Raw genomic sequence first — 23,331 nt, forward strand, 5'->3', positions numbered from 1 at the left:
TGCTGACAGGCGCTCACAGACTGAAAACACTTTTATTTCATAATTATTTGCATTACACAACCAAATTATATTTAACATGTTTAAGTGGATTTTCATCTCTTGATGTTTGAAGGGGGCGGCACCCCAGCACCCTGTACTGGCCAGCCTCCACTGTTAACATCACAGTGTACCAAGAGCAGCCTGGCTTGTTTTTAACCTTTAGAAATTTTTTAAACTGTAGATGATAGAAAACATCTTGAAATAGGCTGAGATTTAGTTACTCTTTAAGGGAGAGTTCACCCCCAAATCAAAAATACATGTTTTTTCTCTTACCTGTATTGCTAGTTATCCATCTAGATCAGAAGTGCTATTTATCCATCTAGATCGTTGTGGTGTGAGTTGCTGAGATTTGGAGACTCAATATAATCCACAGACCTTGTTGTGAACAGCTTCATGTAGGAAGCATTTTCTTAGATCAAATTACACCTATATGAAACTGCTCACAACAAGGTCAAGGAAAAACATGTATTTTTGATTTTGAGGTGAACTGTCCCTTTAAGGTGAGATCCACGAGTTTTCTCCATTAATAAATTGTTATTTTGTCCATTCGGATCATGCAGTCAGGTTCCATAATACTGACTGGCATCTTTACTATGGCTGAAAACACTCTCCATATACCACTTTTGGAATTTTTGACCAGGTAGGATGAACACTGGTGCAGCGGCAAACATGTTCCTACTCAAACATGAAAAAAGGGTTGAAACATAACGACGACATGCTGATGCTTCTCTTGGACAGCTAATCTACCAATTCTGTAATCAATATTACAGGACAAGAGGGTTCCAATATAGTTTGATGTTGTTTATAGAACATTAGATTGTCTGTGTGGATGCCATTTCTACAAGGGTGGGAACTATTTACTGCTGAGCTGATGGCACACAAGTGACAATGGCTGCTACACCTTGTTTATTGGCCAGAGGGAGGGACAAATCACAGATTTCAGCTACAAAGGGACAAGGGCTGAAGAATAAACTTAAACTTCCCTTGATAATATAAAGATCTCTTTTCCAACCTTTTTGGCATTGCATGTTTTCACTATAAGTTTCTCAGGAGTGTGACTATGCTTGACTCTGGGTACCAGGGTACCAACATATCTATAAAATGGCGGACGTACAGGTGTGGAGCTCCGTCTGTGCTGCCGCTGGGTGATATCCGGCGTGCTGGATGTCACCCTCCAGCGGTCGGAGCAGCGGTGGGGCCGATGGCCACAAAATGTCAGGGGGCTGGCAGAGGCCGAGCGGGGGCAGAGAGGGGATTCTGTGAAGGAGAGACAAGTACCTTGTAAAGTCAGTCAATCAATCAATCAATCAATCAATCAAGTTGCATTTTTTATAGCACTATTCTAGCTGCAACAGCCGCTCAAAGCGATAATAATAAATAATAATAATAATACTAAAGTGAAAATAAATAAATAAATAAATAACAATAAAATAAATAATAATAATAATAATAATAATAAGATAAATAATAAGAATAAATAAGAATAAATATGAATAAATAAGAATAACAAAACTAAAGTGGCGATAATAATGCATTAACAAGTCACACACACGTTCAGCGGCAACACGGTATTTGGAGCCATTATTTACTGCATTAGCACTTACGGGAATCTTTGCCGTTGCTAAGTACACTGGCTGCGCTGCGGCTGCGGGCCAGGAAGGACAGGGTGGGTGTCATCAGACGATCCACAATGCTGCTCTCCCATGGACTCAGTGTCAAGGTACGGGCTGCAGGAGGGGGTAAAAACCACACAAATATCTGATACTGCATTTTTTTTTTCATGTTGGCCAACATTTGTTATGCTGGCTCAGGATAAACGGCATAAGTAACCCTTTAAATTACAGGCCATTCATTACACAAATACCTTATGAGTAAAATACATGTAATTTAATACCTTATGAGTAAAATACATGTAATTTAATACCTTATGAGTAAAATAGATGTAATTTAACTATGATGAGCATTAATTACCGAGTAATATTTGAGTAAAATAGGGCTTTTCTATGTCTAGTTTGCCTGTTTGTCATACTGTAACAGTTAAATATAATCTTCATCAGACATGATGAATGCTTTGTGTTGCAGGAATAAATAGTAATTAGCTGTTAAACTAGAATAAGAGGTGTGGCATCTTTGCTATGGTTACGCTGCTCAGGACATTCAACTTTCACCTTACAGTCAAGCCGACAGCTAATTACTGTTCATCCCTGCAACACAAAAGCTTCAAAATACTTGTTTTTGGCACAACGTGATTTGTGAATTTATGTGTTTGATGTACATGGGGCCGTTTAGAGAGTCAGCCAGCTTTACGGTGTTTAAAAGGCGTCTTAAGCTTTGGTTAAAATCAGCACAAACGTGTAATCACAAATAAATGTCCTTGCTTTAATATTTTGCACATACTTTAGATGTCACTCAGGGTTTTTGTTTTACTTTTTATTCAGAGTAGTCACTATATGTTTCTTAGTCAGGAGCAGCCTAGGGTTCCGGATGGGACCAGCCCAGGTGCAAACCTGACCGTAGACTTGTGTGTAATTTATATTTCTTGCCATTAATTGGGCCAGATTGATTTTTATAGCTGTTGTCATAGTTAAGGTCAGATTGTTATTTATTGACGTTTCAGGTCAGATTACTATTTATATTTACTGTTGCTGAATAGATGAAATCCATATTTATTATGTTGTTGTCATATAGGCCAGATTGCTATTTATATCCACTGTTTTAAATAGATCAGAACATTTGAGATTGGTTTTCTGATGTAGTCCTGTTTTTATTTTGTCTTGCTTGTTCTTTGTCTGCCCGTCCAATAGTTTTTTTTTGTGTATTGTTATGTTTTTACTTCTGTATTAATTGTTGTTTGTGTAACCGGTTACTTTCTTGCCCGGTGCGGGATTCGATACGGGGTATACTGCGCCACAAGGCGACGTCACTTCCGGATCCCACCGCTGCCACCAATGTAACCGGTTATTTTCTTGCCCGGTGCGGGATTCGATACGGCGTGTACTGCACCACAAGGCGACGTCACTTCCGCTCGGCTAAAGGGTCAGAACCGTTGGCTAGGGGCTAACGTGTCTTATTAGTAGTTTACATAAACAATAAACTAAGATAAACTAAACCACACGGCGACGTTTTCATCACGAAACGGTAACGTGTTGTTGCGTTTTGGCCGTTGGTTCCCACGACAGCGGCGTTTCGGGGGTCTGAAAACTTTTGAAACCGGGTCCCGGAGTGAAGTCTTTTGAAAAGGTCGACGCTAGATCCAACGGGGTGTAGGCACGGAAGTAGCCGTGATTGGCTGTCGCGTCGGCCAATAGACAGCGCGGAACCTCGACGCGCACTGAAACCTTTAGCTAGCTAGCTTACGTCTGACCTTAACATTTCCAGATTTTTACTGTAACGACAGCTAACGTTAACGCTTGCTAACAACGGAAATTCAAAGAGTTTAAACTCTAACCCCTAAACCTGACCAATAACCAACCATATAGGCACGGAAGTAGATGTGATTGGTTCCTGTGAAAATGGTGACGTCACGGCTCCACTTCGCACATGCGTACTGCGTTTTCAGTCAAATAGCCATGCGCGAGTAAGAAGACAACATTAACAATGGCGGATTAACCGAGCTTTTTTTTGTTTACTCACCGCTCTGACAAGAAAGTGTTTGTGTGCAGGCGCATGGTGTTAGCGGGGGGGGGTCCACCAGAAAAGCTCTCTACTAAAAAGTTTTACCGCCCACTACTGGCCTGGCATGCACACTACAGCGTTTCAGTTTTTTGCGGATCCGTGTGCATGCGGATCGTATTCAAAACGATGTCTTCTGAACGCGGAACTTTTTTCTTTGAACGCAAAGGGAAAAACTTTTCCGTTTTTAGCAAGACCGTTGTCGTGTAAACGTTTCCTATATGTAACACCACATTATAATGAAAGAGACGAAAAATAGAGATATAGAAAAGTCCTTATTTTACTTATATATTACATGATTACTATTCATATTTACCCCTCATCATAGCTGAGCTACATCTATTTCACTTGTATATTTATTGGTTATTTCTGTATGAGTGGCTTGTAACTTAAAGGGTTACCCTGGCAAACTACCATCACCTGCATCCATCTGAGAGAAACTTGCATGCACAAATCAAACATTCGAACCCATAATTTGCAGAGGAGCCTCCCCCAATCACCCAGACAATAGAAAGACAGTTTGTATTGTCAGTGTCTTAAACATGTAACTAACTCACAACCAGATGAGCAATGACAAAGTCCATAAGTTTTAAGCATGGGGGCACACAGAGGCCTACAGTTAATGGCTACAGGCCGTAGACACTCCAACCACCTCCTAAGCCCCATTACTAAAAAAACAAAACAAAACACAAAAGCATGATCCACACCATCCCTCAATAAAACACATTATTGTCACCAAATGAAATAATAAGGTATGAAATAATGAAATAATAATAATGTGTCTGCTTCTAGCCTTGAGCTGTACCGGTAAAACCAAAGAGAATGATTTAAAACAGTTGTCTAGACAGTGAGTCAGTGATTTAGCATCGCCTGGAGCATACAGACAGAGAAGTAATGGTTCAACAGAGTGCCATTAATGTTTCTTTGGGGTAACAACTTGTTTCTTTGGCTTTATGCCTGTAAGAAAAAAATATTGAGGAGGGCAAACTGCAACGCTGATGCCCTGCACTGAATACTGAAAAGGCTTGGTAGCAGAGACAGGAGAGCGAGGGAATATAGGGTAAGAGAACTTCGAAGGGAGACGGTAAGAGAAAGAGAATGATAAAGAGTAAATGATCAAGTGAAAAGAGCGAGAGGCAATGATGCATAAATTCAAAGAGATAGTCACATTTATGTATTTTCCAGTAGCACAAGGGCACAGTCAGTGCCCCAAAATAGATTTGAGAATATATTATCTTGTGTGAAAAAAAAAAAAGGGGGGCTGACTCACCCGACATTACTATTTCAACTCGGACGTTTCTCTTTTTTTTTTTGTTGCATGAGTACACTGTGGCCTAGTTAACAGTTCTAGAAAGGACACTTCTCCAAAGCACCCACAACAGCTCCTCAGGTCTTTGATTACTGCTAAAATCAACAAAATCACACTCACCTCCATTTCTTCAGTCATCACAACATTTAAGACACTGATTAAGATTGTACTTAATCAGCAAGGCGTGATGTAAATGACAGGAAAAACAAAAGAAAAGGTCATTCGACAGCAAAAAAAAAAATCAGGGATGAAATGGCCGCCACCACATGATGAACCACCCAAGGACAGTGCAAAGGAACAAGCACCAAGTATAAAAAGGATTGTGTGATCCCATATTCATTTGAAAATCTGAACATGAGATTGGGAGAAAGAGAAAAAAACAACAACAACTCAGTTGATTTGGAAGATGGAACCAACAAACAAGACACCAAGTAAGGGGGGGGCAATGACATCATTCAAAAATATAATGATGGAAGGGTTCGGAAGGTATTGGCGGTGGTAGACTTGACCAAGGAAGGGGTTTGGTGGCGGTGGTGGGTGTTGGGGGGGTCATTTCCAGACGTTGCCTTACTTCTGCTGGGGGAGTTCCAGAGGGTGGCGGAAGACTTGGAGAGTCGCTTGTTTATAACCGAGTCCACGTGTTTGGGCAGGTTGACCGCCGACACAGAGCATCTGCCTAAGAAGCCAAGAGAGCGCCACACATGCATACACACAAACACACAAACACACACACATGCACAGATGTTCACACGGATCACGTGGTTCGCAGAGAGGGGGAAACTTCCTGTGGTGTGTTATTGTTAAAGGACACCCCTACAAACCAAACATATACCTGAACACTGTGCAGAGACGTGTAGTAATAACATACTGGAACTGTCACGCTCCCACTTAAACACAGGCCTACACACAGGCCTGTGTGGTGGCTGACTGTATACATACTGTATACAACAGATGGGGCGGCACGGCTCAGGAGGCAGAGCGGGAGGTCGCTGGTTCAATCCCCGGCTCCTGCGAAGAGCGTGTCAAAGTGCCCTTGAGCAAGACACCGAACCCTTAACTGCTCCCGATGAGCAGCCTGGCGCCTTGCATGGCAGCCTCCACCATCAGTGTGTGAATGGGTGAATGTGAGTCGTACACTGTAAAGCACTTTGAGTGGTCGGTAGACTAGAAAAGTGCTTTAAAAATGCAATCCGCTTACTATTTACAGACACACACAGACACACACATACACACACACACAGAGTAAACCAGCTTTTGATTTCAGGTGGCCTTTGAGCGGCAACAGCTCATGTTGTAAAATGGCTCATCAGTCTAAACAATTAACGTTTTCTCTGTGTTTCACATTTCGGAGTACATTACGACTTTCTTTGTTCCCCAGAAGAACACCGAATAAAACAGCATTGGAAAATACACAACACTGGAGAGGAGTCTCAAGTCAACAAACAGTATACTATCAAAAGAAGCCTTGAAGATGCTGCAGACGCTGCAGACTCGTGAGCTGGTCGACAAGGCCGGGTCAGCACATTCATCAATGACGACTAAACATTAACAAACCACATATTCTGCTTGTTGCTGGTCGATGGCGCCCCGCCTACTGACACGGCAGCAATCAAGCAAGCGAATGGATGTTCACTACCGGATCGATGGAGTCCGGTCCCGTCCAAGGGCTAATGACCCCAAGGTGATAATAAAGAAGCAATCACCCAGCTGGCAACACGGCGGCAAACATCAAACCGAAAAAGAGGTCTGCTACAGTGGAGGAGGAGTTAGACAGCAACTGCAGAACAGAAAGAAAGAAAGCTAACTGTAGAAGAGAAAGAAAGCTAACTGTAGAAGAGAAAGAAAGATAAAACTATCAACTCAAAAGTCTTTTCAGACAACATGTTTGGCCTTTGCATCTTTTTCATTCATCTGCGAACACCCAAACTTTGCATAATGAGGGGCGTCCAGATAGCGTGGCGGTCTATTCCGCTGCCTACCAACACGGAGGTCGCTGGTTCGAATCCCCGTGTTACCAACGGCTTGGTCGGGCGTCCTTGGCCGTGTCTGCGGGTGGGAAGCTGGATGTGGGTATGTGTCCTGGTCGCTGCACTAGCACCTCCTCTGGTCGGTCGGGGCACCTGTTCAGGGGGAACTGGGGGGAATAGCGTGATCCTCCCACGTGCTACGTCCCCCTGGTGAAACTCCTCACTGTCAGGTGACAAGAAGCAGCTGGTGACTCCACATGTATTGGAGGAGGCATGTGGTAGCCTGCAGCCCTCCCCGGATCAGCAGAGGGGGTGTACAGGGACCAGGACGGCTCGAAAGAGTGGGGTAATTGGCCAAGTACAGTTGAGGAGAAAAACGGGGAACCCCCCCCCCCCCAAAAAGTGCGGTGGAGTGTTGTCTGTTTGAGATAGGGGTTGTATCACCATGCCAAAATTATTTACTTCCATGGACTTGACAGATGAATAAAATCAAAATTCAAGAGTCTGTGTCAAAAACCTTTCACCTCCTTCTGCCCTAAGGTTGCCAAGACATGGAGACAACACGGTGCTGAAGGCGTTCAGCAGGGATGCTGGCCCTTGCAGACTTCAGTGCTTCCCATCGTTGTGTTGCGTTGACTAGTTGTGCCGCTTCTTTGCTCTGAACTGCTTGTTCCATCTCCTTTCACAGATGGTCAAATTAAAGTGAGCTCTACGGCCCCCGTGGGCCACTAAATTAGGATCAATTCTACATTTCATTGCTTCACAAGGAAAGAAAAAAGCTGTTTCTTATGGTTTTGTTTGGGATCGTAATCGGTTAAAGTCGGACGGATACACTCACTTTCTTTCTGGCTTGAGTTCTGGGTGAGTCCGCCGGCCCAGGACCACCGCTGCTGACGGATCTCTGCCCAAGTCTTCTTAGTGGACCTTTGGATAGCTGCCTCATAGCGCTCCTAGAAGGCCAATGAAAAGTGGGATAACTGTCATTAATAGAGCCATGTGTATCGTAAAATTGAAAACTACTTTTGGTTTAACATTGCACGTTAACACTACCAAACAGTTCAATGTGATAAAGCTCAGCGGGATTTTCATGAATGGTATTTTTGTACATAGAAGCATATATCAATTCCCTATGCTTACTCTTGTTCAATTTTCCATACCACCTTGTGACTCCCTATAGACTGTAATGGTGTGTGTTGAGCCCAGACAGCAAAATTGCTGTGGCCCGGACCCGTCCCACACCCAACACTTTCATCTAGCCGACATACCGTGTGGAATAATGGCACTTGGGCGGTCCGCTCCTGTTTGCCAGATGTGGGCCAGAACCAAGCCATAACAATGCCGCATGTGCCACATATGTGCCAAAGGTGGCCCGTATTTGTTTTGTGATATTTGGGCCATATTCACCATTTACCACACGGGGCACTTCAGGGTCACATCAGATCACATGTTGCCCAGAGCACCGCATCTTTGCCAAAAAAGGCCCACATGTGATTTGGCATATTTGCTGTTATACATGTGGGCCACTTCAGGCTCACATCCATTTTGTCAGGGCCAGAAGAAGACCATCAGTGCCGCATCATTGCCTGAAGTGGCCCACATCCGGATGCTGTCTGGGAGTTGTCTTATGTTCAGCTTATGTCATTTTTTTCACTTTCATTTAAAAACTGTATGATGCAAAAACTATTTCCTAATGAATGAATAAACCGATCAATAAAATCGATTGATTAGATTTTCGCTTGAGCTGAGTTGTGCATCAAATGAGTACAAATCTGCATACTAAATGAGGCAAAATGAGAGCCAAACACGCTGCGACGGTGGCGGATAAAATACACAGATGAGTGTCACAGGCAAATGAAGTTGCACTTGGATGCATTTTTTTCCCCCTTTTTCTCCCCAGTTGTACTTGGCCAATTACCCACGCTTCCAAACTGTCCTGGTCGCTGCTCCACCCCCTCTGCCGATCTGGGGAGGGCTGCAGACTACCACATGCCTCCTCTGATACATGTGGAGTCACCAGCCGCTTCTTTTCACCTGACAGTGAGAAGTTTCACAGGGGGACGTAGCACATGGGAGGATAATGCTATTCCCTCCAGTTCCCCCTACCCCCGAGCAGGTGCCCCGACCGACCAGACAGGGCGCTAGTGCAGCGACCAGGACACATACCCACACCCGGCTTCCCACCTGCAGACACGTCCAATTGTGTCTGCAGGGACGCCCGACCAAGCCGGAGGTAACACGGGGATTCGAACCGGAGATCCCCATGTTGGCAGGCAGCGCGGTAGGACCGCTATGCTACCCGGACACCCTCAGCATGCACTTGGATGCATTTTAAATATTTAGACAACACTACAGCAGAATGTCTCACTTGCATTGTCTCATTAGAACTGCACATCCAACAGTGCAGCTTGCAGGGTATCAGAGTCCAGTTGCACCAAGTCATTACAAATGACGTTATTTTGGTGGTGAAAAGATTCCGTCTACAAATCAAAGTGGTAAATGTGCACAATAACACTCATACGTCAAAATATTGCTGAAAATATTCAAATTAAAAAAAGAATCAATAAATAAAAAAAACAGCAGGAACTTTGTTTTTTCTGGGTCAAATGGAATGAGTCAGGGTATGCTCTCTCCAACAAGCAAAGCCAGGACTGATTTAGAAATCAGTATTTGACAGAACTTGTAAAGTAGAAAGTGTGATTTTCAGAGCTTTAATTCAACCCAATCAAAAGAACTTTAAGAGGAAAAAATGACAATTTTCCCATGAGCTCTATATATATTTGTAATCCAGTCATTCAAGTAAATTCTTTAATGGACAGCAGTGGCGGCTGGCCAGTACAGGGCGCTGAGGCGCCGTCCCCTTCAAACATCAAGAGATGAAAATCTACTTCAACATGTTAAATATAATTTAGTTGTATAATGCAAACAATTATGAAATAAAAGTGTTTTCAGTCTGTCAGCAGCATTAAATATTGGTTCAAATGGTGTTTGGTTGATTTCTGTCTGAATACATATACTTCCTGGGTGAGGGGCGCCGGCCAAACCATACCTCATGTAAGCCCTCAGACTTGTGGCGAGCAGGTGACCTGAGGCTGCCGTCTGATTGGTTTCTTCAGATTTTTGGTGCAGTTCTGTGTGCCCAAGACACTCCCACTTTTATTGGCAGTGAATTGGTATTGTTTGAAAGTCTTTTAATCTGATGTGATTAGACAACTCTCGTGGCTGTCAATCATGTTCACACCCACCACCACGCCTCGTCTCGACCGTCAATCATCCACCGTCTACCAACCCTGATGAAATCTATAGGCTACATTGCCCTTCCCCCCCTTTTTCTCCCCAGTTGTACCCAGCCAATTACCCCACTCTTCCGAGCTGCCCCAGTTGTTGCTCCACCCCCTCTGCCAATCCGGGAGGGCTGCAGACCACCATTTGCCTCCTCCAATACATGTGGAGTCGCCAGCCTCTTCTTTTCACCTGACAGTGAGGAGTTTCGCCAGGGGGATGTAGCGTGTGGGAGGATCACGCTACCCCCCCCCCTGAACCGGTGCCCCGACCGACCAGAGGAGGCGCTAGTTCAGTGACCAGGACACACGCCCACACCCAGCTCCCACCCACAGACACAGCCAACTGTGTCTGTGGGCCGGAGGTAACACGGGTATTCGAACCAGCGATCCCCAGGTTGGTAGGCAATGGAATAGACCGCTACACTACCCAGACGCCCCTACACTGTCCTTCTTAATAACTCAGTGACTGTGTGGACATAAAGCACCTGTCAGGTGTGCTGCGCCAAGGTAAATTGCGCCCCCCCCAAAAGATTTTTAGCACCAGCCGCCACTGATGGACAGTACAAGCCTGTTTCATGCCATAAGCAATCATCAGCTGACAGCTGATGATTGCTTATGGCATGAAACAGGCTTGTAAATTCACTTGAATCACTGGACTATTTTGCTCATTTGTTGAGCACTTCCCCTACCGTTGAGTGTTTCATTTAACGAAGTTATTTGTAGGGATAACACCTCTTTAGCAGCAATAATACTGAGCAGTGTGCTGTCTGTCTCCGAAACGCCGCCGAAACTGTGTCTAAGTGTCTGCCAGCTACGTCATTGGAAAGCAATGTGTGAATCACCGTCTTTATATGGCATCTGGTGGCATTTCTGCGGCCTTCATTACAGCAGCTGTATGCGGCGCCGTTGCTGTCACTGTCGTGTACACTGTAGAGCACTATCTAAATGTAGATCACCAAAGGTAGCGGGAAACCAGGAATTAAGGGGTTGTAGTTTTCACATTTCACCGATTGTTTGCCGGTGACGTCACTGGCGGACACTTCTCACAATTTTTCAGAGGCCCACAGAAGACTGCTCGGCATTATGGATGATTATGGAATTTAATACCCACAACAGAAAGAGAGAGAGAGAGAGAGAGAGAGAGAGAGAGAGAGAGAGAGACAATGTTTTTTTTTTTGGATCCCCCCCCCCCTTCTCTCACCAACTGCATCTGGCCAATTACTCCACTCGTCCGAGCTGTCCCGGTCTCTGCTCCACCCCCTCTGCTGATCCAGGGAGGGTTGCAGACTACCACATGCCTCCTCCCATACATGTGGAGTCGCCAGCCACTTCTTTTCCCCTGACAGTGAAGTTTTACCTGGGGGACATAGCGTGTGGGAGGATCATGCTACTCCCCCCAGTTCCCCCTCCCCCCCAAACAGGCGCCCCGACCAACCAGAGGAGGCGCCAGTTCGGCGACTGGGACACATACCCACATCCGGCTTCCCACAGACAGAGACAACCACGCTACCCTGACACCCTGAGACAATGTTGAAACTATTGACTGGAGCATCCGGGTAGTGTAGTGTTCTATTCTGTTGCCTACCAACACGGGAATCCCGGTTCAAATCCCCATGTTGCCTCCGGCTTGGTTGGGCGTCCCTACAGACACAATTGGCCGTGTCTTCAGGTGGGGAGCCGGATGTGGATACGTGTCCTGGTCACTGCACTAGCTAGCGCCTGTTCGGGGGACTGGGGGGGAATAGCGTGATCCTCCCACGCGCTACGTCCTCCGGGTGAAACTCCTCACTGTCAGGTTAAAAGAAGCGGTGGTGGCTCCACATGTATTGGAGGAAGCATGTGGTAGTCTGCAGCCCTCCCCGGATCAGCAGAGGGGGTGGAGCAGCGACAGGGAAGGCTCGGGAAGAGTGGGGTAATTGGCCGGATAAAACTGGGGAGAAAAGGGGGCGAGGGGGGATAGTGACTGTTTCCCTTCAGCATCCTTTACTAAATGCATCCTCTCTACACCACCGTTGCTAAATCCTCTTCATACCTTGTTCTTTGCTAGCTTCTGTTTCTGCCTCTCCTCCAGGGCGGCGCGGCGTTTCTCCGCTTTGAGCCGCTGCCCCTCCAGCTTCCTGCGGCGCTCCTCCAGCTGCTGCTCCCTCAGCTGCTTGGCCTTCTCCTCCTTCTCCAGCCACTGGCTCTTTTTGGAGGCTGCGGACAGAGAAAAGGTCAGGAGAGTCAGACACGGAGTGGGGGGGGGGGGTACCAACTCTGGATGGCAACACTGCGCTACGCACGCCCCGTTCTTTAACGGGCCGTTCTTTGAAAGGAAGTCACGGTCTGTTTCGATCTTTGTGCCACATGTGGTTAAGCATTGTTGGCTCCATTAAGGGTTCTTTTGACTACGTCGACGGGTCACGTAGAACCCATAAAGGTGAAAGGCCTTTCAGCAACCGTGCAACCTTGGGAATTTCTTCATAAAGTCAGGTTGTTTTCATACATTTCTGTCACATCTAATGCTTTTTTTTTTTAAAGAATTGTTCTGCCTTTTACCCATTTCCTCAAAAGTAAATTCAATTACCCGACTTTTCCAGTGTATACCGCATTATGCTAAGGAAGATATTTCAGGACTGACACTTTAGCAGGCTTAATCGCATCAAGCCTTCACGTTGGCTCCAATAAACCCCTCGCTTTGATATGGTAATCATCTCCCTGATCCCCGCCGCCACGCGAAAGAGGGTGCAGGGAACGTATTACAGAGCCTGCTGCTGTTGCCTGCCTGTGTACATAAACCAGTATTTTTCTTTAAAAACCTCCATGAAGAATCATCCTCTGTGAGGCAGCGAAGCTTAGCTCCTCAAGACGCTCAGTGCGATAAAAAACCAGCTGTTTTCCTCGCCTCTATCAGATTATGGCGAGCGGACGCTGTGGTGGCGTTGGGGGGGGGGGGCTATGGCGCTGAGATTTATTGTGAGGAGCACAGCTGAGCTTTTATCCGAGGGAGACAAAAAAAGAGGAGTTATACGGCGGCACAGCGAAGCTCGGGGAACCTCACAGCAAAGAAACACGCCCCTGTGTCTCAGCCCTCGCTCAGCTAGGCGGCTTTTAATAATGGCGCTTTGATTTGCAAGATGCCTCATCGTTAAGTCAAGGCAAGCACAAAGCTTTAAGGGATGTACAGAGGCCGGTGGTGGGAGTCGCGTGACAATTTGACCCCGTCTCGGGATTTGCTGCGCTTTAAAGAGGAGGAGAGGAAGAACAGGCCGCACGTGTCAGTAAACACAACACTGAAGGCTGGTTAGATGAGAAATTATGCAATTTTATATATTTCTTTTCTTTTTTTAAAATGTTTGCCCCCTTTTCCCTCCTAATTGTACTTGCCAACTACCCCACTCTTCCGAGCCGTCCCGGTCGCTGCTCCACCCCCTACCACATGCCTCCTCCCATACACATGGAGTCGCCAGCTGCTTCTTTTCACCTGACAGTGAGGAGTTTCACCAGGGGGACGTAGCGTGTGGGAGGATCACGCTACTCCCCCCAGTTTCTCCTCCCCCCTGAACAGGCGCCTCGACCGATCACAGGAGGCGCTAGTGCAGCGACCAGGACACATACCCACATCCGGCTTCCCACCCTCAGACACGGCCAATTGTGTCTGTAGGGACGCCCGACCAAGCCGGAGGTAACACGGGGATTCGAACCAGCGATCCCTGTGTTGGTAGGCAACGGAATAGACCGCCACACCACCCGGACGCCTCTATATTTCTAATCTACCTCACAGCCTCAAAAGCCTCTGTAGGGTCACACACCGAGTATGACATTATGCATGGGGCAACGCAATAGTCACGGTCATCCAGACGTGGCACACCACGTCACACGAGGAGAAGTTATTTGAAATCTGCTGTGGACTCTGCCGGCTACGCATCTGTTTGGGACATCGCTGGCTAGTTTGCAGGTTATTCGTTAACGTTTTTACGGCGTCCAATATTCTCAGAATATTGTTCACCAGCAGTCATCATCTTCACGGTAGAGCCGAACGCCTGCTTCTATCCCGGGGATTCGAGGGATCGAGATGACGAGCTTCCTTGAGACGCTATTGCTTCAGTAAGTTTCTCAAATCTCCTCTTGACAGTTCTCAGCGCGGACACTCAACATCATACCATAGTAAAGTGATTATATAGTGATTCAGAGTGCTGCAGCCACCTGGCCACATTTATATATACGTATACACACACTTATATTTATAATCCAGTGATTCAAATAAATTCTTTATGGGACAGTTTTCTGGAATGTTTTAATTGGTGGTTTAAATTGGGTGATTGGATGTTTTCAATCATTTTGAGCATACCATCTTCAGAGGGTTTCAATTCGGGGATGGACGGCGGTGATCTGGTAGATCCGAATCCATAATTCTGCTTGTCAGTTGGTTTATCGACTAGATGTAGAAAGAAGAAAGCTCTCCATCTTAACTGCTCTGATGTGCTTCTCGGTTTTTGAAATACGGCACCTCAGGTAGCCTCTCTGCGTCGGTGCTGGTATGTTCTTTGTCGAGTTGCCAAAATTTACTTGTTCCATGTTGGTTTCAAAAGTGCTCAACAAGATGAGGAGCAAAAATAACTTCATTAAAAGAAATGCTCGACAGTGGGAAAAGTGCTCAACAAATAAGGAGCAAAATAACTACCGACATGGAATGAGTAAATTTTGGCTACTCAACAAAGAACATACCAGCACCACCTGAGGTTCCTTATTTCAAAAACCAAGAAGTTCATCAGAACGGTTAAGATGGAGAGCTTTCTTCTTTCTAAATCCGGACGATAAACCAATTGACAAACAGAATTATGGATTCAGAGCTACCAAATCACCACCGTCCATCCCCGAATTGAAACCCTTTGAAGATGGTATGCTCGAATTGATGAAAAACATCCAATTAAAACATGCCAGAAGACTGTCCCATAAAGAGTTTATTTGAATCAGTGGATTATTTTGCTCCGTATTTGTTGAGTCCTTTTCCTACCATTGAGTGCTTCTTTTAACGAAGTTACTTATATTTATATACATTTACATAAGGTATTTATATTGTTCCCATCCAGACAAGACTAGACAAAGGAGGAGCTTCCACGTACTAGATTCAGTTCCCTCAAAGGAAAGTGAATATTGCATATATCCGATGGCGTGATTTGAACCCACCAGAATCTACGAATATTTTACCAGCATTACATATCACTAACACTTCAACCACTATCACCACTACTGCCACTATTTACTACACTGGTCCTTGTAATGCGACTAGTGATGCGTCATAAGCTAAGGCTTACAAGCAGAGATCTCTTTCAAGATGAGATTGTACACACAAGCTTTGGGTGGATCTTAACTCTCATCTCTTATCCCAGTTTGAATTAGTGAATTAGAACTGGGCCATACCATCTGGCCTGCCCCACTGGTCTACCAGTCAGTGTAATCCATAGTATATAATGAATGCTGCCCTACTGCCTTCGGATTCACAGTGGGCATTGACACCAGGGGCATTAGGGAAAATATGAGTCATTTTTATGTAGTTTTAGAGTAGACGTGTCCAGGGGATGACCCACAGCATTAGGCGAATTCTCGGCTTTTATTATTTTGGCTTGATAATTGTTCAGCTCTAACCTGTACAGTAGTATAGCATAGCCATCAGCGTTCAGTCTGGACTGGACTACAATGAAACAGAAGCCATGATGTGACACCCAAACAGGGGTGTAGCACAGAACTCTGGGCCCTATACATCAGCAGTCTCTGTGGGCCCCTTTCCTCTTTTGTCTCTCACGCATCACTTTGAGTTCCAGCATACTGTATATTATTTACTATCACCGCACATTAATCTATTTTAACCTGACTTAACCTTGTACCAGCAGTCACTCACGACAGGACTAGATGAGCTGCACTGAGAGATGCTCGCGAGGGGCGGACTAAACCATTTTGCACCTTTTGTAAGGGGTGGGAGGGGCCTCAGAGAGGGGTGGGAGGGGCCTCAGAGAGCCTCCACTATTTTCCTAAAGTTCCTCAACCGATGTATTGAGCCAGTTTTAACTGAAGTTATGACACTAACTAGTTAGAAACTGAAACACTTGGGCAGTGGGGCGGCAGGGCTCAGGAGGTAGAGCGGGCCGTCCGGGAATCGGAAGGTTCCTGGTTCAATCCCCGGCTCCTTCAGAGAGCATGTCGAAGTGTCCTTGAGCAAGACACTGAACCCCCAACTGCTCCTGATGAGCAGCTTGCCACCTTGTGATGGCAGGCCTGCCATCAGTGTGTAGATGTGAGACACACATTGTAAAGCGCTTTGAGTGGCGGGTAGACCAGAACAGCGCTGCATAAATGCAGTCTATTTACACACAAATCACTTTAATTTATTTACAGAAATAGAAATTTGCAAACCAAAACAAACGTTTAGTTCCAGAGAGCCCCCCACCCCCACCCCCTTCTGGGTCCTTGTAGGTCCCCCCCCCCCCACTACGACGCCGCTGCACCCAAAATCTAAATTTTCATAAAAGTCGGCTTCTGTGGCTCGACAACAGAGTAAAGAATAATTTCCAGAGAAATTGGAGAGACTTTTCTTTCGACACCGCTCGAGTTTTTAGAAGAAATAAGTGTTTATATTGTGCGAGTCCTGGAAAAATGTCCAGCCCGGTAATGTGACATATCATACACAAAACAGCCAAAATCACAGAGAAGCTCAGAAACACAGAAAAGTGTGTCTCTCTCTCCACTTCACCTCTGAGAGAAGAAACGCAAACCTCCAGCTCTCTGCATTTCTTAAAACTGTTGTCGCTAAAAAACAAAAACAAAATGAAAACAGCTTCATTTGAGAAGGCAGAGCTGTTGAGGTAACTCACAGCCTGGCTAAAAGTGGCTGCAAGTGTGTGCAACCCTCTAATTTCTCTGGTAAGGTTATAATCTGGGTGGTTTTGGGGTGTTTAACATGTTATCTACTGAGGAACAGTAAAACGCTGTGGTCTCTGCATATGGGACAAGTTCACTTTCAGGGCACACAATATGGACGTCCATATGATGTGAACGTAAGGGATTTTTTTTTTTGTTTGTCAAATAAAAATAACTTCAGTACCAAACATAAAAAGTCAATGCCAAGCATTTGATTTGAAAGTTGGCGGGGATGCACCGATACCACTTTTTCACTGCCAGATCCGATTTCAAGAGCGGATCTTTAAGTGTCAGCCAATACTGAGCACCCAACCAATTCATTATTTCTGCTGAACAATCCGGCTTTTGACCACCAGTTTGGGTTCAACAGGTGAAATAACTGAAACAGGGGTGTCCAGGTGGCATGGCGATCTATCCTGTTGCCTACAACACAGGGATCAGCGGTTCGAATCCCCATGTTGCCTCAATTGGCCGTGTCTGTGGGTGGGAAGCCAGATGTGGGTATGTGTCCTGATTGCTGCACTAGCGCCTCCTCTGGTCGGTTGGGGAGCCTGTTCAGGGGAAGGGGACACTGGGGGGAATAGCGTGAGCCTCCCATGCGCTACGTCCCCCTGGTGAAACTCCTCACCGTCAGGTGAAAAGAAGCAGCTGGCGACACCACGTGTATGGGAGGAGGCATGTGGTAGTCTGCAGCCCTCCCCGGATCAGCAGAAGGGGTGGAGCAGTGACCGGGACAGCTGGGAAGAGTGGGGTAATTGGTCAAGTACAATTGGGAAGAAAAGGGGGGGGGGGGACTGAAATAGAATCTGTTTTTTGTTTTCATGATTACAGAAATGGTATTGTCCATTAGACTGGATATATTGGATATCAATTGGATTGTAATCTGTACTGAATATCTGTATTGATTTCTTTTTCTGGATTCCCCCCCTCCCCTTTTTCTCCCCAATTGAATACAGCCAATTATCCCACTCTTCCCAGCTGTCCCGGTCACTGCTCCACCCCTTCTGCTGATCCGGGGAGGGCTGCAGACTACTACACACCTCCTCCGATACATGTGGAGTCGCCAGCCACTTCTTTTCACCTGGCAGAGAGGAGTTTCACCAGGGGGACGTAGCGTGTGGGAGGATCACGCAACTGTGTCTGTACTAAGCCGGGTGACACGGGGATTCGAACTGCCGATCCCCGTGTTGGTAGGCAACAGAATAGACCACCACGCCACCCGGATGCGTCTGTATTGATTTCTGATACCAGTATCGGTATCGATGCATCCCTAAAAGTTGAGACACAAAAACTGAAGAGTACAACGACAAACAAGCCAAAAAAAACAACAAAAAAACAAAGAAGACGTCAAGGCTGAAATTCAGAGAGCATCCAAAAAAACTGATAATCACTCACTAGAATACGTGGAAAGATGGAAACATGATTGGGGGGGGGGTCACGATGAAACTAATAAATCAGACATGATGTCATGAGTAAATGTATTAGTACGAAAGCATATTAATATCGACGTAGAAACAAAACGTAGTGATTGAAAACTCTTCATCATCTCCACCACCATCACCACCACCACCACGGACACATTCTGCGAGTGGCTTACCTTGCAACTGGCTGAGCTCTTCTGCAAAGGGAGGGGTGAGAGAAAAGACAAAGGCACATGTCAATCATGCAAAGCAGTGCACTCCCAGCGTGACAGCCGTGTGTTACACAAACCGACGCCCGAGCGGCGAGGAGCCGTCGCATGGGGGCCGATGCAAAGGGGAAATGCGAGCCGAGACATCGGGACACGTCACATCAATCGATCCATTCACGTCAATTGAAGGTGGGTTATAGTGAGTTTTAGCGCTGCGGTGAGGTGAGCGTGAGACGAACAGCAAATAAGTTAATGTTCTGAAACTGCAAGAATATCCTGACATGCAAGGAGAAAATGAAAGCCCAATAAAAGTCTTGGGTAAATAAATATATAAAGGAATAAATGAATAAAAAGTTGGCTTTGTGTTCCCCCAATTTCAGCCACCACGGCACACGAGCCAGAATCACTCTCTAATCTTTTTCCAACGTTTCCATGTTAAATGTGCACACCATCTGCGGCTGAGAACGAAGCCAGTGATGACTAAGCTGCAACCCAAAAGACAGTGACTTTTATCACCCCCAACACTAGGGGGAGCTCTCTTCCTATGAAAACGGCTTCTCCTCCCACCCCTCATGTTCACTTACCCAAATATTTGGCCTTCTCCTCCCTCCGTTCCTTGGCAAGCCTTTGCCTTTCCTGTGACTTGACGAGGTCTGGGATGGGGGAGAGAGAGAGATAAAGACAGAGAGAGAGAAAGAATTTTTAAAAAACTCTTCATTGTACATAAAACAAAAAAAATCAACAAAGACACATCCATTTCACAACATCTACACAAGCAACTCCTTCACATTAAGCCGTCTAAAAGTCTTTTTTTTTTTTTTTGAACAGTGGTCCAAGTCACATACTCTCAAAGGGTCAAAAGAGAGAGAAAGAGAGATAAAGACAGAGAGGGAGAGATAAAGACAGAGAAAGAGAAAGAGAGAGATAAACACAGAGAGAGAGAGATAAACACAGAGAGAGAAAGAGAGAGATAAAGACAGAGAGAGAGACAGAGAGGGAGAGAGAGAGATAAAGACAGAGAGGGAGAGATAAAGACAGAGAAAGAGAAAGAGAGAGATAAACACAGAGAGAGAGAGATAAAGACAGAGAGAGAAAGAGAGAGATAAAGACAGAGAGAGAGACAGAGAGGGAGAGAGAGAGATAAACACAGAGAGGGAGAGATAAAGACAGAGAAAGAGAAAGAGAGATAAACACAGAGAGAGAGAGATAAAGACAGAGAGGGAGAGATAAAGACAGAGAAAGAGAAAGAGAGAGATAAACACAGAGAGAGAGAGATAAAGACAGAGAGAGAAAGAGAGAGATAGAGACAGAGAGAGAGACAGAGAGGGAGAGAGAGAGATAAACACAGAGAGAGGGAGAGATAAAGACAGAGAGGGAGAGAGAGAGAAAGAGAGAGATAAAGACAGAGAGAGAGACAGAGAGGGAGAGAGAGATAAACACAGAGAGAGGGAGAGAGAGATAAACACAGAGAGAGGGAGAGATAAAGACAGAGAGGGAGAGAGAGAGGGAGATAAACACAGAGAGAGGGAGAGATAAAGACAGAGAGAGAGACAGAGAGGGAGAGAGATAAACACAGAGAGAGGGAGAGATAAAGACAGAGAGGGAGAGAGAGAGGGAGATAAACACAGAGAGAGGGAGAGATAAAGACAGAGAGAGAGACAGAGAGGGAGAGAGAGATAAACACAGAGAGAGGGAGAGACAAAGACAGAGAGAGAGCACATATTGAATTGAATTGAGATAAACACAGAGAGAGGGAGAGATCAAGACAGGGAGAGAGAGAGAGATAAAGACAGAGAGGGAGAGATAAACACAGAGAGAGGGAGAGACAAAGACAGAGAGAGAGCACATATTGAATTGAATTGAATAAAGTCAGAGAGACAGAGCGAGAGAGAGAGAGAGACTGTGAATGAGAGGTCATTGTGCACACGACTTGGGTCGGAGCCATTCGGGTACATCTGCAGCCAGAGACAGAAACCAGGTGAAGAAGAGCGGACCTGTCAGGACAGAACCTGCGACTAATTCTGAGTTAAAATATTTAAACAGTCAATCTGTCATGGACCTTATATCTCAAATTATCATGGTAAATATGGATCATCACCTTCTTTCGGCTTATTCTGTTTCCCAGGGGTCGCCGCAGCGGAATTGATGGCCCCTATCGGTACCCTGTGAGGGCACAGCACCGAGGGCGGTCGCTGTTAACCCGGGCCTTGACCGATCCGGTATGGTTTTGGGAATCCATATAATAATTTGGCAAAATTCTACGTCGGATGCCCTTCCTGACACAACCACTAACCCTACGGACAGGGGAACAGGTCAAGCGCTGGATGCCATCCCAGGATTCATGGACTTGTGCCCATGCCTGTTGCCATGGTAAATACGGAACATAATATTACATATTATGTAAATACTATGTATCACATAGCCATCCATTATCCCAACCGCTTATCCTGCTCTCAGGGTCGCGGGGATGCTGGAGCCTATCCCGGCAGTCATTGGGCGGCAGGCGGGGAGACACCCTGGACAGGCCGCCAGGCCATCACAGGGCCCACACACACACACACACACACACACATACACTACACACACACACATTCACACCTAGCGACGTTTTAGTACGGCCAAATCACCTGACCTACATGTCTTTGGACTGTGGGAGGAAACCAGAGCCCCCGGAGGAAACCCACGCAGACACGGGGAGAACACGCAAACTCCACACAGAGGACGACCCGGGACGACCCCCAAGGTTGGACTACCCCGGGGCTCGAACCCAGGACCTTCTTGCTGTGAGGCGACCGCGCTAACCGCTGCGCTGCCCTACAGAACGTGTTTTATCAAAAAAGGATCCAATGCCAGGTACCTTTTTCCATCAGTGGTGACTCACAAGATATACGTACAAAAACTGGTAAGACCTTGTTTGATTTTATACGGAAAAGTGTTTGTATTATCATTTCATATCATATCATATCACAGTGTGTTGAATCGTGTATCATGATATGAATTGCGCCACCAAATTTTTTGCCAACATGCAGTCCTATGAGCTACGTGGTTCCACTCACTCTATATATATTTCAACCAAAATGAATTTATGAAGTATATCTCTTTTTTTTTGCCCTTTCTTTTCCAGTGAGTCTTAAAAAAAGGTGTTTCAAAAATCTCATTTTGGGGACAGAAACCTTTTAGTTTTTCTGAGGAGACAGCAGTCTTGCACTTTCTTTCTCTATAGAATATCTTGTTTGGGCGAAGACTTGCTTCAGCCTCGCCAGAGTCAACGTGGCCACGGCTTTTACCTACCGAAACACCCTGAGGAAATACACGCCAGCAAACAATGAAGGGAAGCTGCACACGTCAACACACACTCTGTACAAGTGGCAGACGCCTGAGTGTAGTGTGTGTACTCTTTATTCCGGCTGTCTGTAAGGGAGACAGAAGATCAAACCTTCTCAACAGAAATCCTTAGAAAGTTCTTATCTGAAGAAGACTGGCCCAGCTACAGTATGTCGGCCTACTAAAATCTTGAGATGTGTGTCTATGTGTGTGCGTATATATATACACACACACATACATACATATATATATATATGTGTGTGTATGTATGTATATGTATATATATATATATACATAAATATATATATATACACACACATAAATATATATATATATATATATATACATATATATACAAATATATATACACACACACATATATATATATATACACACATATATATACACACATATATATATACAAATATATATATATATACACACACACACACACACATATATATATACATATATGTGTGTGTGTGTGTATGTATATATATATACACTCACCGGCCACTTTATTAGGCACACCTGTCCAACTGCTCGTTAACGCAAATTTCTAATCAGCCAATCACATGGCAGCAACTCAATGCATTTAGGCATGTAGACATGGTCAAGACGACCTGCTGCAGTTCAAACCGAGCATCAGAATGGGGAAGAAAGGTGATTTAAGTGACTTTGAACGTGGCATGGTTGTTGGTGCCAGACGGGCTGGTCTGAGTATTTCAGAAACTGCTGATCTAGTGGGATTTTCACGCACAACCATCTCTAGGGTTTACAGAGAATGGTCCAAAAAAGAGAAAATATCCAGTGAGCGGCAGTTCTGTGGGCAAAAATGCCTTGTTGATGCCAGAGGTCAGAGGAGAATGGCCAGACTGGTTCGAGCTGATAGAAAGGCAACAGTAACTCAAATAACCACTCATTACAACCGAGGTATGCAGAAGAGCATCTCTGAACGCACAACACGTCGAACCTTGAGGCAGATGGGCTACAGCAGCAGAAGACCACACCGGGTGCCACTCCTGTCAGCTAAGAACAGGAAACTGAGGCTACAATTCGCACAGGCTCACCAAAATTGGACAATAGAAGATTGGAAAAACGTTGCCTGGTGTGATGAGTCTCGATTTCTGCTGCGACATTCGGATGGTAGGGTCAGAATTTGGCATCAACAACATGAAAGCATGGATCCATCCTGCCTTGTATCAACGGTTC

General features: G+C 45.5%; 1 protein-coding gene across 4 annotated transcripts in view; it reads right to left on the reverse strand.

Annotated features, from left to right (window-relative positions):
• map7d1a (MAP7 domain containing 1a) overlaps window positions 1–23,331 on the reverse strand; it is a 95,656-nt gene that overhangs the window by 31,282 nt on the left and 41,043 nt on the right. The window contains exons 3-9 of one of the 4 annotated variants that reach the window (XM_056286065.1): window positions 19,380–19,448; window positions 18,763–18,783; window positions 12,301–12,464; window positions 7,826–7,937; window positions 5,592–5,696; window positions 1,644–1,766; window positions 1,154–1,296 (exon numbers count right to left, since the gene is read on the reverse strand). In XM_056286065.1, coding sequence (XP_056142040.1) covers window positions 1,154–1,296; window positions 1,644–1,766; window positions 5,592–5,696; window positions 7,826–7,937; window positions 12,301–12,464; window positions 18,763–18,783; window positions 19,380–19,448 — 737 coding nt within the window. The remainder of the gene's footprint in view (window positions 1–1,153; window positions 1,297–1,643; window positions 1,767–5,591; window positions 5,697–7,825; window positions 7,938–12,300; window positions 12,465–18,762; window positions 18,784–19,379; window positions 19,449–23,331) is intronic. The other 3 variants (XM_056286066.1, XM_056286067.1, XM_056286068.1) reach the window with 3 other exon arrangements.

The sequence above is a fragment of the Lampris incognitus genome, chromosome 9, assembly GCF_029633865.1.
Source record: "Lampris incognitus isolate fLamInc1 chromosome 9, fLamInc1.hap2, whole genome shotgun sequence".
Classification (NCBI taxonomy): Eukaryota; Metazoa; Chordata; class Actinopteri; order Lampriformes; family Lampridae; genus Lampris; species Lampris incognitus.